The sequence below is a fragment of the Aspergillus luchuensis genome, chromosome 5, assembly GCF_016861625.1.
Source record: "Aspergillus luchuensis IFO 4308 DNA, chromosome 5, nearly complete sequence".
NCBI classification, from domain to species: Eukaryota; Fungi; Ascomycota; class Eurotiomycetes; order Eurotiales; family Aspergillaceae; genus Aspergillus; species Aspergillus luchuensis.
Genome location: NC_054853.1, coordinates 2,999,306 through 3,013,688, shown reverse-complemented (window position 1 = coordinate 3,013,688; position 14,383 = coordinate 2,999,306). Strand labels below are relative to the sequence as shown.

The 14,383-nt window shown below is 50.0% G+C and overlaps 4 protein-coding genes across 4 annotated transcripts; 1 reads left to right on the top strand and 3 right to left on the bottom strand.

Moving 5' to 3' along the window:
- Positions 1 to 301: 301 nt before the first annotated feature.
- AKAW2_50989S (uncharacterized protein) lies at positions 302 to 1,123 on the bottom strand (the record flags this gene model as incomplete). The annotated part of the gene is made up of 1 exon (XM_041690868.1): positions 302 to 1,123. One exon carries the CDS (start codon positions 1,121 to 1,123, stop codon positions 302 to 304), a length of 822 nt encoding a protein of 273 aa, XP_041544410.1.
- Positions 1,124 to 1,208: 85 nt separating this feature from the next.
- On the bottom strand, positions 1,209 to 2,888 carry AKAW2_50988S (uncharacterized protein; the record flags this gene model as incomplete). Its single annotated transcript, XM_041690866.1, has 6 exons — positions 1,209 to 1,355; positions 1,402 to 1,452; positions 1,503 to 1,592; positions 1,647 to 1,847; positions 1,893 to 2,685; positions 2,734 to 2,888. The coding sequence occupies 6 exons, from the start codon at positions 2,886 to 2,888 to the stop codon at positions 1,209 to 1,211; spliced, it is 1,437 nt and encodes a 478-aa protein (XP_041544409.1).
- Positions 2,889 to 3,420: 532 nt separating this feature from the next.
- Positions 3,421 to 5,587, top strand: AKAW2_50987A (putative monooxygenase; the record flags this gene model as incomplete). Its single annotated transcript, XM_041690865.1, has 6 exons — positions 3,421 to 3,646; positions 3,700 to 3,779; positions 3,827 to 4,110; positions 4,160 to 4,477; positions 4,524 to 4,666; positions 4,722 to 5,587. 6 exons carry the CDS (start codon positions 3,421 to 3,423, stop codon positions 5,585 to 5,587), a joined length of 1,917 nt encoding a protein of 638 aa, XP_041544408.1.
- A 573-nt stretch (positions 5,588 to 6,160) lies between these two features.
- AKAW2_50986S (type I iterative PKS) lies at positions 6,161 to 14,335 on the bottom strand (the record flags this gene model as incomplete). Its single annotated transcript, XM_041690864.1, has 12 exons — positions 6,161 to 7,069; positions 7,132 to 7,609; positions 7,662 to 8,002; positions 8,054 to 8,128; positions 8,184 to 9,317; positions 9,395 to 9,420; positions 9,472 to 11,724; positions 11,772 to 12,218; positions 12,276 to 12,708; positions 12,770 to 13,060; positions 13,116 to 13,629; positions 13,713 to 14,335. 12 exons carry the CDS (start codon positions 14,333 to 14,335, stop codon positions 6,161 to 6,163), a joined length of 7,524 nt encoding a protein of 2,507 aa, XP_041544407.1.
- Positions 14,336 to 14,383: the final 48 nt, after the last annotated feature.

Sequence of the window (14,383 nt, the reverse complement as noted above, 5' to 3'; positions counted from 1 at the left end):
GGCAACAGAAGATTCCGGTATGCACCCCAGGCTTTGATCCATGAAGGTTGTTGCAGGTGAGCTCTTTCCTAATCTCTCGAAATTCCCTCATGTTGCCACTGTCGTCAATCGAATTGATGACGATGGAGATCGTGACACTCTGGAGTCATGGATAAAGAGCTCAGCCTTACCGGTCACTTTTATGCTCTTCGTAAGGCCAATCAGCGACCGACTTAGATCTGCGAGCTTCTTTAGGAGCCTAAGGTTCACATGCATCGATGCCAGAGCCAGCTAACAGTGGGATCATGTCTCATTCAAATCCCTAATTTGGCGACAGTCCATACACGACAACTTCCCACATCGCAGCCTGTTGTCGCGCCAGGCCCCAGTGTCCAAGACGTCTTAATAGGTCAATACAATGACACAGCATGCTGGAATGCATGGGCTTTGGCCCCCACATTCCGGGACCATTGACCTCCGCGAGTATCCTTTCACAATTAATACCCGCGTGCTTGAGTTCCGGAAAGTCGAAGACATTCTGTGTGACATCTGTGTGATATGCTATATCCTTGAACTGAAGATAGCAATAGAGTACCAATATAGCTCGATGTAGAGACCGAGGCGCGTGGATTGGTGGCTCCTTCGCTCTAGGCATACTCTCCAGGCAGCGGAAGGTCAGGACTGCATGGACAACGCACCGGCAGCCATCTCGCGAATTTGCCCAGGCTCGAGCGTAACACACGTGCCTCTGTGACTCTTCATGCCCCTCACGCCCAACTGCAAGTTCCAAGCGATCAAAATCCACCAGGGAGGAGAGAAATGTGACGTGCCACAGCGCTCTCAGGCAGAAGTTATCAGGGCCAGCGGAAGAACTTCTCTGGGTAATATTATTGCAGTAGAACTTCTCGAGCACACTTTGCTGTGAAGGTAACGCGGAGTAATCATCAGACATACGGGCATCACATACAGATCCTGCAATCTCCTCCAGGGCGAAATATTCTTTGAAGCTGTTTTGTTTGGCCACCGAGTCCGAACGCACATGGGAACTTAGTTGCCGGGTTAAACTACGACTCCAGTCTGCTGCTGTTGGCGCGGTCCAGATTTCATCGTCAGAGATAGAGGACCTCAGCGACGGGCGTCTCATGTACCGTTCTGCAAGAAACAAATCCGCAAACTCGCTATCCAGTATGGCCAATCCTGCTAAGAGGCTAGACACGGTCAGTCGGGACTCAGCGAATGCTTGGGTCGTCTAACCGGCGTTGCTCCTCTTTGGCAACCCATTTAGTCCACGCTCCCTCTGGGTCGCGTTCGATTTCCTCTCTTTTAATCTCACATGTCGACTGGTGACTGCGAAGCACCCGAATCCTCCGGACCCACTGGCTAAATTAGTTTTTTCGACAGTCTACCACAGGGCAAGCATACCGTAATTATGGTACCGTGAAAAACCTGGATCAGCAGGAGATGTCTGGGCTTCTTCTCTATGTCAGACGATAAGACCAGTCGGTTGATGTTGACATACTTACTCCGCTCAAATAACCAAACACCTGACCTATCAAAGCCGCCTGAGACATGGACCGGACTTCAGGCTCCCCTTTGCCAATGTAGGTTTCCCACTGGGAGCATTAATACAAAGCACTTTTCTCTCACTCAGGAATAACCTAACTTACGGATGCTAGTATAGCTTTGTTGAGTGTTTCAAAGATCCTGGTGCCACAAGAAATACCATGTCTGGAGCCTAGAAACAGACTACCGATTGAGCAAATCGAAAGTAACAGCAAAGCGTTTGCAGTTGAAGGTCGGAATGTTGGCGCATGGACTACGGGAAATATTGGATGAAATCTAGCAAAGTACATCTGTATGCACATATTCTGGAAATGTCAGCTACGTAGAGAAATATTTCGCTAAGCACATACTAGGAAGTCCGTTGAGGGCAAGGGGTCTGTTGGAACCCGATATTGTAGACGCTCAGTCAAACTTTGTCGGTATGGCTCATCAACGGTTGCCCTTGATCCCGGATCTGGCAATCCATGATCTGTACCTGGTGCTTCGGGATGAGTGAACCAGTGACGGCAAACAATGTCTTCGGACTTTTCCGTGTCACTTGGTAGAGTTTCTCCTGTCTGTGGAATCAGGTCGCTTATTGGACCCATGGTTGCCGAGTTCTGCAACAACGCTGGTATGTTGGTCGATGCAATAATGGCAGCATTCAATGCATTGATATCAAAGTCATCAGTAGCGAGCCAAGTGGGGATCTGTGTCATACTCTCAAGTGACCAATCATAGGTCTGGTACTGTAAGTTCTCATTCAATGCATTGTCCGGTGGACTTAGGGAACTTGGACAGCCACTGGGAGAGCTGGCTGCCGGCCCTGGTTGCTGTGGACCCCGTTCGTATGCCTTGTCAACTGTCGAGCTATTTCCGCTGGCTTCTAGTATCGTAAGGCACTCGCCTTTTCCAGCATTTGAAGAAAAAGGAAATGTAGATACATTTCCGGATTCTGGATGGCCAGCCGATGACAAAGGCGGCGTATCTAACAATAAAGGCGGCGTTTGTAGTGGATCCAAAGCAATGCTGTCATCCAATCTGGGACCAGCACAGAGGGTATTACCAACTTGGGGATTCCGGGCAGACATTGGCTGCTCTGGAAGTCTGGGCTGCTGGGGACTAGCCTCTCCGTGATTACGTGCATGTCGCAGAAGGGAGTCACTGGATGGTCAGTCTAAGAGCCATTACCCAATACTGATGATAGCATACTGGCGACTGAAAGGTTTACCACAGACAGAGCAAAGAAACGGTCTCTCCTTCGTGTGGGTTCTGATATGGCGCGAGAGATGATCCTCCTTGGTGAAGGACTGAGAGCACCAAGGACAGCTCCGTTGCTTTCTGTTGCGAGGTCGACTTGGGGGCATGTTGGCAGCCAATTGTGAACCAAACTTCACTCGTTATCGATCGGTTGTCCCACGTCTGGCATTGAAAGCATGGCTGGAGTATCTGGGGGTGGGGAGGGACCATTATCACCCGCTGCTAGTGATGTTGGGGCGGTTGGAGTCTTCTAACTAGTTGAGTACTCGTGATGAACGCAGGCACCAAGCTGCTGCTGCCTGAGGTTCTCCTCGGTGTCCCGCTGGTCCCACCGGCTTTACGGCTTTAAGGCTTTCCCCTCATCCTCTCCTCTTCCTCCCCCACCGACATCTCGGGAGATCAACATTAATGCCAACATGGCATAAGGGTTTCAAGGCAGCCTATTTGCGGCTTATTGCTTCCTCCCATACGAAATACAACAGGTCATGCAGGTCTACCTTCAACGCCAGGTCCCGCCGGCGCTGGCTGTTTCTCCCCCATAAGCGGCCTCCGCCCCCTTGCCACGGCTTTATCAACCCCTGTTCGACAGCTTCATCTTGATCCACGGTGAGACCTGGGGCAGACAAATACCTAAGCATAATGAATCAGAAAGACTGGGAAACGACTGATGTCGTTATTTGTGGATGTGGTCCTACGGGCGCCCTGTTATCCGCTTATCTCGGTCGCGCCGGTGTCCACAACGTGGTACTGGAGAAGGAACCAACAATTACCACGGATCCCCGTGGAATAGCCTTGGATGACGATGGAATTCGTTACCTACAGGGCCTGGGTCTGTACGACTCTATCTATACCAAGATAGGCACCTGTGAGTCTCCCTACCGCCACCATACTCGGGAGACTAACAAGCCGATCACTCAGCCATGGGAAGATTCAATTTCGTCAGTGGGACCGATTGCGATATGCACAGGGCTCCGATTCTGGCAATGGACTACAACATAGTGGGCTCTATCAATTCGCTTTGATGTGTACCCACTGATGTGTTTAGATCGCAGGAGCGACAGGCCATGTCGGCTACATAGGCCACAAACAACCCGTTCTCGAGAGCCACATCAGGGATTGCATGCCTTCATCACATTGCTCCTTGCGATGCAACGCGACTGTCCTTCGTCTAGAAGAAGACGAAGACTGGACTTATTGTACATACCGTACCGCGACCGGAGAAGAGCATAGTCTTCGAGCAAAATTCTTCGTTGGCGCGGACGGAAAGACGGGTTACACGCGCAAGCAATATCTGGAACCGCGAGGCGTCATGTTAGAGAAATTTCATGAGTCAGTTAACCTACTCTTCTGGGAGTTGCCGGTCCTGACTCTGCAACAGGGCCTTCTACGAGGAAACCTGGGTGGCATTGAACTGGCGAATTACCATACCAACACCCCAGTCGCATCCCAGCTTCCCTCTGTGGAAGCGAGGTTACTCACCAGAGCAGGTGTATGACTTATTCTTTCCACCCGAGTTCCGATTTCTTTGCAATCCGGACAGACCAGCAGTTGCTGGGCGCTTTGGCCTCCCGGCTGACAGACTGTGGCGGTTCGAGTATATTATCCATAAAGGAGAAGACGGTTATGTGATGGCTAGTCCAGAAGAAATGCGACGCGTTGTTTATCCCTATATCACACACAAGGGCAGTCAATACCAGTATGTCTATCTTCCTATTGGCCGGAGACAATAGCTGACCGCGCAGGCTTGCTGGAGACGTACAGTTTCCTGAAGACTGCATCGAAGTACTCCGCTGTCGCCCGTTCACATTTTCGTCGCGGACCTGCAACATATGGGCGAAGGATCGAGTGATACTGTGTGGCGATGCAGCTCACGTATTTCCGCCCTGTAAGTCATATCCCTCTCCCTGCACGACCTGTGTTCTCATAAAACATCATTGCAGTTGGCGGGCAGGGTATCGTCTCCGGTTTCCGCGACGCAATATCACTCTCCTGGCGCCTAGCTATGCTCTGTCGCTACCACTCTAACAAGAAATCTCATCATGATGTCCTAAAGTCTTGGTATGAGGAACGTAAGCAACAGCTCAAGCTTTCGCTAGCAACAACGGTCGCGAATGGAGTTATGGTATGCGAAACTCATCCGCTGAAGATCTTTCTCCGAGACTGGTACATCTGGTTCCTCCAGTTCATTCCCAGCTGGAGACGACAATTGCAGCACGGTCGCAGAAATGCTGCGATATTCCGATACAAATACTCCAGCGGAATGCCTTTTATCCCAGATCTAAACGGTGGTCTATATCTTCCGCAAATATATTGTCGTCGAACAGAGGATGATGAGATACTTTTCACAGACGACGCAATTTACGGTTCAGATAATACCACCTCTCTCTTCCGCTTATTTGTATACGTGCAGGACTCATCCGAGATCCCAGCTATCAAGCACGCCCTCGAGGGAATAGAAAATTGGTCCCGTGGCGAGCTCAGGGCAACTGACATCCCCTTTATTTTGGAAAAGGGTGATATTGACCCAACGAGCTCATCTAAAGGAAGAAACATCTTCCACGTCGCTACCGCTGACGAATTTGCCAACTCACCCTTGTGCAACGATCGTCCCAAGCCCTCGGATTACGATCCTTTCCTCTTAGGAAATAAAGTGCTGGGGAAATATATTATTGTGCGGATGGACCGAACCGTTTTCGCATCCTGTGCGAACGAGGATCAATTAAGGGGTGCTGTACAGACGATGTTGGGTTATCTCTACGGTGATACTTCTGCTGAGTACTCGTCGAAGATATATAGTACGATGTAGACGGGTTGAGGAAAGGATTGTTTGACAGTACTGAACCAGATCTCTACTCTTTTATTGATGTTGCACATGTAAACACACATAACCACAACTACATGTATTTTGAACATCTATAGTAAACATCGCCAAAAGTTTCACAAAAGTCTACATTGATGTGATCCTTGGTTGGGTTGGGGATAAAGGAACACAAAACACAAATCGCGCTCCGAAAAGGTCACCTGACCGATACATAGACCGGTCGCATCTACGCCCACTACATTAGATGGGGATTTTTGTACCGGATAGAGATGTGAGAAGCATCAAAGCAATCTCATTTCTTTCTAACGAAACTGTTCCAAACGAGGGAGTAAGTAAGGGATGAAATCAGACCACACTCAGCGACCGTGTACTTGTTGAGTGAGCGCTTCCCAAACAAAACAAAGCAAACAAACAGCAAATTGGCCCCACATTCTGGAAACTGCCCCATGGGCCCCACAAGCACCACATCACACCACCTTCACCCACACACACCGCCTTTTGTCCTCACATCGTCCCACCCAGCTTGCCTGCCTGCCTGCTCAACATTGTTGGAGCGGTCTAGCTAGTTCCACTATCAGCAACTGCAACTGCATCCTCAGCACTAATTCCATACTTCGTCCGTAGCCCCTTCATAACCAGCGCCGCTACACCAGCGACAGTCTTCGCCTGCGAGATCTCAAGAACAGATGTTTCCAGATCCAAGCTACGTCGAATCCAATACTTAACTTCCAGCCCCATGAGCGAGTCGATAGGGAAACTAGCGATCTGCTTCTCGTCGAGTCCGGCCTGCGCCGAGAAATTGCCGACGCGTTTCCCGAGTTCGCGGATAATGGTGCTCTCGCATTTCGGGTCGTTCAGGAAGGAAGGGTCGTTGGCGATGGCTTCGAAGAGGCGGAGGAGAACGTCGGCTTCTTGATTGTGCGCTTCGGCTTTGCTGGTTCGCATTAGGGATGGGATGTTGAAGCGCACGTCTTGCTCGAATGAGGCTTTGCTGTTGTTTATTTCCATTTGGTCGGGGTTGAGGAAGGAGGTTATCCCAACCATTATGTCTAGTGGGGAGGGGATGAGGGAGGGAGGATCGGTGGTGGTGTTGGTGTGTGGTAGGGCGAGACGGAATGCGTCGATGACTTCTTGCTCTGAGAGGGAGAAGCGGGACTGTGTTTGGAAGAGCTCGACTAGCCGTGTGTTGCGACTGAAATTGCCGACTTCTTCGACGGCACCGAGAGTGACGCGGGTTGCTGGGAGGCCTAGAGAGCGACGGTAGGTTACGAAGGCGTCGACGAAGGTGTTCGCTGCGCCGTAGTTGGATTGGCCTGGGTTGCCGGATGTTCCTACAACGGAGCTGAAGAGAACGAAGAAGTCGAGCTGTTTTCCGGAACAGACGTTGTGTAGGTTCCATGTGCCACGGATCTTCGGGCCTTGGGGTGCGATCCATTGCGCGTATGACATGTTCGCAAAGAGCTCGTCCTTTTGCAGTTGGGCAGTTTCAGCATGTCTTCCAGGATCGATTGGTAAATTGGGAGGTTTACCCGTAGTACTAAGGAGAGGTTGACGACTCCTGCGAGTTCATGCTCACTGGCAGACACTGCTTGCTCGACGCTATCTGCGTCTTCGACACTGCCGTGGACTACAGCCACTGTGCAGCCCTGGCTTTCGAGCTCCTTGACGTAGGCTTGATCAGACTCGGATTGGCCTGCAGATCGGGACATTATGACCAAATGTCTGGCGCCGTTGGTGACCATCCATGTCGCTAGTACTCGACCGATGCCACCAAATCCACCAACCAGCAGATACGACTTTGTAGGAGGGAAGATGTACCTCTTCTCAATGGGTTTGTATTTGAGACTGTGAGGCACTTCTGGCATTTTTACCACTATCTTACCAATGTGCCGGCCTGTCTGCATATGTCGGAATGCACTGGCGATATCGTCTGCCTCGAACAGCCGTGGAAACAATTGCGCCTGTAAACGCCCTTCTTGGCAGTAGCTAAACATCTCATTGATAGAACTATACGACATTAGCACAGGTATTCAGTGTCAGTACGGGATTCGAAACATACCCCCGAACCAGATCTGGATAGTCATCGAGCATCTCACTCAAATCAACACCAAAGAACGAGCGGTTATTTGCAAAGTGCACCATCTCCAGCTTCCCATGCTCTAGCATGTCACGTTTTCCAATCTCAATCATCTTGCCCATTGGGGCTACGCAGTCCCAAGATGCATGCAGAAGTTCGCCTGCCAGCGAGTTCAGGACAAGGTCTACACCACGTCCGTTTGTAGCAGCCAGAACGCCACTGCGAAATGAGACACTTCGAGAGTCGAATATTCGATCTCGTGAAATATTGAAGTTCTTCATCAGGAACTGGATCTTTTCTTCGCTGCTAACAGTGGCATAGATCTACAAATCAATGAGCGTTGGTCTATTGAGGTGAAAAGGAGACAGACATACCTCAGCACCAACCATGCGGCATATGTCGATCGCTGCTAGCCCAACTCCGCCACAAGCTGAATGAACGAGCACAGTCTGCGGTATAAAGATTAGAAGAGCCTGCCTCTCGGAGTATTAATCATCATCTCACCTGTCCTTTGTTCAAATTGCCTATTGTCAATAGGGAATAAATCGCTGTTGCGTAGACACAGGGCATCGCAGAGGCCTGCTCGAGCGATATATCGTCTGGGATACGCATGCAGTTCGTTTCCTGCGCGATTAGTCGGGTTTTGAATGTGCCCTGCTGAATGACGATCACGGCGTCTCCTGCGTGCAAGTCAACCACTTCCGAGCCTACTCTGCGGACAACACCGCTGCCCTCTAGACCCAAAGGAAGATCGGTCACGAGTAGGCCCAAGGCGAACATGAGATCCTTGAAGTTTAAGCTAAGAAACCTCATCTCCACTTCGACCTCATTCTGCTTCAGGCTCATCTGTCGTTCTTCTTCCACCCACTGGAGCGTATCTAAGACACCGCGTACTCCAGGATGGAGGCGGAGGGGTCCACAGTTGCCTTCAACTTCCAGCTGATTTTCTTTTGATAGACCGTTGCATCTTGTTGTATATACAATGCTGTCTTCAATGGTGTATTCATAATCTCTGCCAGACGGATTGGCTTTCTCATCGAGAAATTCGTTAAACACGCGGACTAAGAGGTCTGCAGTAGTATCATTAAAGTCGTCGATCTCGAGGGTCCTGAAATCCATGCCAGTCTCAGCTCGGATGGTACGGCCAAATCCCTGTATAAGTCCATAGCGGGGATCTGAGCACGTCTTCTGAGAAAGCCGGGTGACCCAGAGTGTGCGGCGGGCAAATGACAGATAACCCCGAAGGTTTGAGAACGACTCGTCCGACAGGTCATAAAGGAAAGGACCATCAAGATCAAGTAGGGAAATAACAACACCTTCTTTAACATCGCCGCCGAATATACACCATTCCGCATCATACCCATTGTAGGAAAGCTTCTTTTCAATGACCGCTGCCCACGGGTGCTTCTGGGTTTGCAGCGTTCCGAGGAGGCTGATTACAGGAATCGATGGCTTGGATGGCGCGCTCCTTGCTATCATGGTGGCAGACATTTGGAATGGAAAGTCTTCGTCATACACAAAGTCTTCCATCTCCAGGAAGCCTGCCTTGATAAGTTCGTTCTTCCATCTATCAACCTTGACATAAGGTCGATCGACACGCTGGTCTGAATCGCCTAACCACCATCCGGGAAGGGTCCCCTGTTCGAGAAGTTAACCGTTCCCCCTTATAACCAACTCCAGCGCCGTGGAGTAAGAATGAAACAAGGTATACATACCATAACCCAGTCAACATAAGGTACGTCTGGCCATTAAGAGTTAGCAGGCGCTTGAAATGAGGGCAAATTGATCGTACCAGCAGATAGCTCATGAAGGAAAAACCAGCCGCCAGGCCTCAGTAGTGTCTTCACATTCATGAGAGTTTCGTGCAAACTTGGCGTAGCATGTATTACATTGGATGCGATAACCAAATCGAAGCCTCCAACCTCGAAACCCTGGTCTGCAGGTGACAGCGATATGTCAAGGACCGCATATTCCAACTGATTCCCATGCTTTTCCTGCAATGGTATCAAAAACCCAGGCGTGACATCCGTCACAACATATCTGGCGAAGGTCCGTTCTCCACTCGCATCGACTAGAGCTCTCAATGCAGCCACCGTGGCGGATCCTGTTCCGGCGCCAATTTCAAGGATTCTCAGCTGAGGACTAGAATGTGCCGCGAGCCGGAAAAGTTGATTCCAGTCAAAATCATCCACTGCGTAGGCATATATGTCTTTCCACGAGTCACGAGGAGCTAGTAACTGTGCTGCTGATTGTTTCCCGACCATAAGGGACTCCATTTCTGATTCAAGACAGTATCGTGCATCCGCAAAGAATTCCGACAGTCTCGGATCGGGAACCTTGTCAAGTAGATCTTTCCATAGACTGAGGCGTTCACCAGGACTCATACGTGCGGATTCCCGTGCCTCTTCAATGCTGTGATAGTCTTCAGTTCTTATCCGAAGCGCCTCGGACTGAATCCACTGCTGATACTTTGTCATATGAGGCACGGTTGGTGTTAGATTACGGACCAGAACATCAAAATCTAAAATAGCCAAAACAGCAAGCCTAGCTGTTGTTTCTAGTCCTGTATCCACACCAGCGCGCCTGATTGAGCCTTTTGTACGATTGAGACGGATCTCTGGTTTGTAATCCATGTGAGAGCAGAGAAACGGCTCTTTACGTACGATCGCTCCTTCACTTTCTAGCGCAAAGAAACGGGCGTCCCTCATGAATAGGGCGATGCTGCTATCACTGCGTATCAGGCGGGAATCTCCTCCTAAACTACCAGACATAGGCCCAGACGATGTAGGACTGACCACCAACGACATGGTCTCGCTACTGTGCGTTAGGTACACCTCACTAATATACGAGGGAACACCAACTACACCCACCCCTGGTGCAATACCGCGACATGCCGCAACGCAGTGTAATTGCAAGCACTGGTCGATGGCGGTGGGATGAATAAGATAGTGATCACTATGCAGGCTTGGATCGTCTTCAACAGTCGCCGCGGCTTCATAAGATGAAGGGCTAGCTGTAATGTCATGGAGACCTTGAAAAGAAGTCCCATATTTTAGTCCCGCCTTCTTCAGCTGTCGATACAAATAAGGCGACGAGAGAGGTCTTGAGAATACAGCGGTCCTTGACGGCGGCGGTGGATCGCTCAGTGTACCAGACTTAACTTGGCCAGAGCAGTGTTTTTTCCACGAGTTACCATCATACGAACAAACTGTAAAGTCGAACCATGAGGATTCCACTAGGTCATTCACTGTTACTGGTCGCAAGCTTGTCAGAAGCTCGTATTCAAGACTCGGCTCCAAGAGCAAGGCATTCCTGATCAATATGTTTCGCAATAAGATCTTATCCGAACCGGTGAATTGTCTGGCGGCCTCGGCCACCATGGCTATGTAGCCAGCACAAGGAAACACTATTTGGCCGCTAACATTATGGTCCCAAATCCATGGAACCTCATCCAGGCGAAGAATGTTTCTCCAACAAGGCTCCAAGTCACCCGATTCCAAGGTACGTGAACCAAGCAATTCGTGATGTGGAAATTTGCGTAAACGCCATTGTCGAGGGGGTCGACTTTCGGACCAGCCCAAGTCGTCGTATTGCCAGGGATAGGGTGAAAAGTCTTTTATACAGGTTCCAGAGCCGTTGACCGCCGCAAAACGAACCCGTGAGCCGTGAAGATACGCCTGACCCACTGCTTTCAGAAAGGTGGAAGTAGATTCCTCCCCTCGCACCACGGTCGGACAGTATGTGTTCGTTATATCCACATCCTTGGAGATCTGACGGATAGGCCCCGAAAGTGCTGAATGTGGCCCAATCTCTAGGACAAGGGGCTGCAGTAGTTCAGACGTCGACTTCAACGCTGCACCCATGGCAGCAGTGAACTGGACTGGTGATTCCAGGTTCGCCCTCCAGTAAGCTGCATCCAGCTGGTTCGTATTCTGGATTTCTTGGCCAGTCATGGTTGAAAACATTTGAGCTGCCAACTTCGGCCTACAGGACACGTAAGGACGGATTAGTTCCTCATAGTGGGCTGCTGCGAACATCATGTGGCCTATCAAGTGTTAAAGCTGATCCTCGAATCGAGGCAGTGCAACTTACTAGAGTGATAGGCAACTTGGACAGGGAGCATTTTCATTAGTGTGTCTGGTGTTTCGCTGCGTATTCTTGATGCCACGTCTTCCAGCGATGCCTTGTCTCCCGATAAAGTTACACTTTCAGGGCTATTATAGCAGGCGACAACCACACCACCTGTAATATAAGAACTGACTTGTTTTGGGTTCATACCGACTGCCATCATGGCCCCCTTCCCCTCGGACTGAGAAGATACTTGACCACGATAGTATGCTAAAATTATAGCTGTCTCCATAGAGATGGCTCCCGATGCATATGCAGCAGCAATCTCCCCACTAGAATGGCCAATCACTTTAGATGGGTGTATATCGCATGACGCGAGAAGATTGACCATAGCCAACTGAATGGCGGTGCAGAGCGGTTGGGAACACTCAGCGCGGTCCATTGTAGTTTGGTCGCCGTTCATCAAGGTATCTTTAGTCCATTAGCGCATTGTCATGTTTGTGGTTGGTAAAAGGGAAGAAAAAGTACCATGTAAGAGCCACTTTGGCGGGATTGGAAGGCCTTTAAGGGTATTATCCATTATCTGTAAATCACTGGAGAATTGGGAATATGCTTCAATGAGTCCCCTAGCCATTCCAGACCACTGTGAACCTTGGCCGGTGAAGGCGAATATCAACTCCGATGCTTGCAGCTCGGGTAAATGCCTCCTTTGAAACGCATCGGCATTTACTGAATCGCCGTCTGTAACCACAAAAGCACGATGAGATAGATGATCCCTTCTAGAACCAAATGTGAAGGCAACGTCTCCCAACTTATGAGGGTGTTGGTCGATGTATGATTGGAGTTGTTCAATTTTCTTATTTAGGGCATTTGCTCCCCATGCAGATAAAGCTAGTATCTGATTTGGTTGTTTTCTTGGTGCCAAGATTGTGTCGCGCGGTTGAAACGCGTCTAGTATAACCTGGTATCACATCAGAGCACCGTCGCGCAGAGGGTGTAAGGGCTTGTTTAAGGAGACTTACATGCGCATTTGCTCCTCCGATCCCAAAGCTGTTCACACTCACTCTCGCCTCTCTGTCCTCCGGCCATGGTACTGTGTCTATTGGTACCTCTAATTTGCCCTGCTGAAATGGAACTATGTGGGTTAGTCTGAGAGACTGATATGGATTCTCAATTCCAAGAAACTTACTCTGTGGATGAGGGGTCTCAAAATATATATTTGGGGGAATCTGTCTATGTTCTAAGCAAAGGACGGCTTTGATCACACTGGTCAAGCCAGATGCGCCTTCCATGTGACCAACGTTCGGTTTTACCTTTTCGCACATTAGTTGATGCAAGTCAACGAAGGCTTATGCATAGGGAACGTACCGCACCAAGAAATATCCCTTTTTCTCCGAAAATGCTAGTCACAGCCTGTGTTTCTGTCACGTCACCTATAGTTGTTCCTGTTCCATGGCACTCGAACAAGGCTGTCTGACAAGGATCACTAATCCCCGCCCTGCTGTATGCTTTGCGGATAAGAGTCTCTTGGCTTTCCCGGTCTGGGGTTGAAATATTCGGAGTCTTTCCATCACTATTGGTTGCTGTCGAGCGAATGATTGCCCTGATGGGATCACCGTCACGTATGGCAGCATCCAACGGTTTAATGAATATGGCATTGATGCCTTCTCCGCGCCCGTATCCGTCTGCTGAGGCATCGAAGGTTTTGCATCTGCCATCGGGAGCCAGGACCAGATTATCGGACATTGTCACAGACATTGTAGGAGAGAATATGATACTGCTGCCACCGACAATAGCCGTGGAGCAGTCGCCGGAGTATATTGCCTGACAAGCTTGATGTAATGCGACCAGAGAAGACGAGCATGCCGTTTTGTATGTGATACTATTCACGCGTGGTTAGTTGGACGAGAGGGAAAAATGAAGAGTTGGATACACTCTGAGGGAAAACCAGTGGACTCAACGTACCTCGGCCCTTTCAGGTCAAATTCGAACGAGATTCGGTTGGCAAACGCAAAGTCACCCGTCCCCATGGCTCTAAAGCGGTCGATGTACTGAGTATCTTTGCTGGTAATTTCGAGCCAGTCCTCTCCAAAGCTGCCTACAAAACAGCCGATATCGCGGCCTCTCCAGTCTATCTGGCCGGCATTCTCCATACACTCCCACACAACCTCGAGGAGAAGTCGTTGTTGAGGATCCAAGCTTCCAGCTTCTGAAGGTTTTCCAACGAAGTCCTTGTCAACCTTGCCAAGATACTCTTCCTGCAAGAAGTACCCATGTTTAGTTTTGATTTCATGAGGTCTGGTTGGGTGATAGAACGAGTCTCCATGGTACCTGCCTGGAGGAACTTCGCCTAGGGCGCTTCTTTTCTCCACTAGCAGCGACCAAAATTCCTCTGCAGTTCGAATGTTACCAGGGAACCTCATCCCCATGCCTACAATGGCAATGGGTGGTAGGGAGCCACTTGGCAGTTGGTCGACCTGACTCCATGGTGCGGCGGGAGGTTGCTCGGGATGAGGCTGTTCCCCGACATCCTCGATGTGGATCGCAGAGGCCTCCACCACGTGCTCGCTTCCATTGTCTATGGCCATGTGACTGAGCTGTAGTCGCGGCGTAGGAAGCCCAGCGGCGAAATCTTC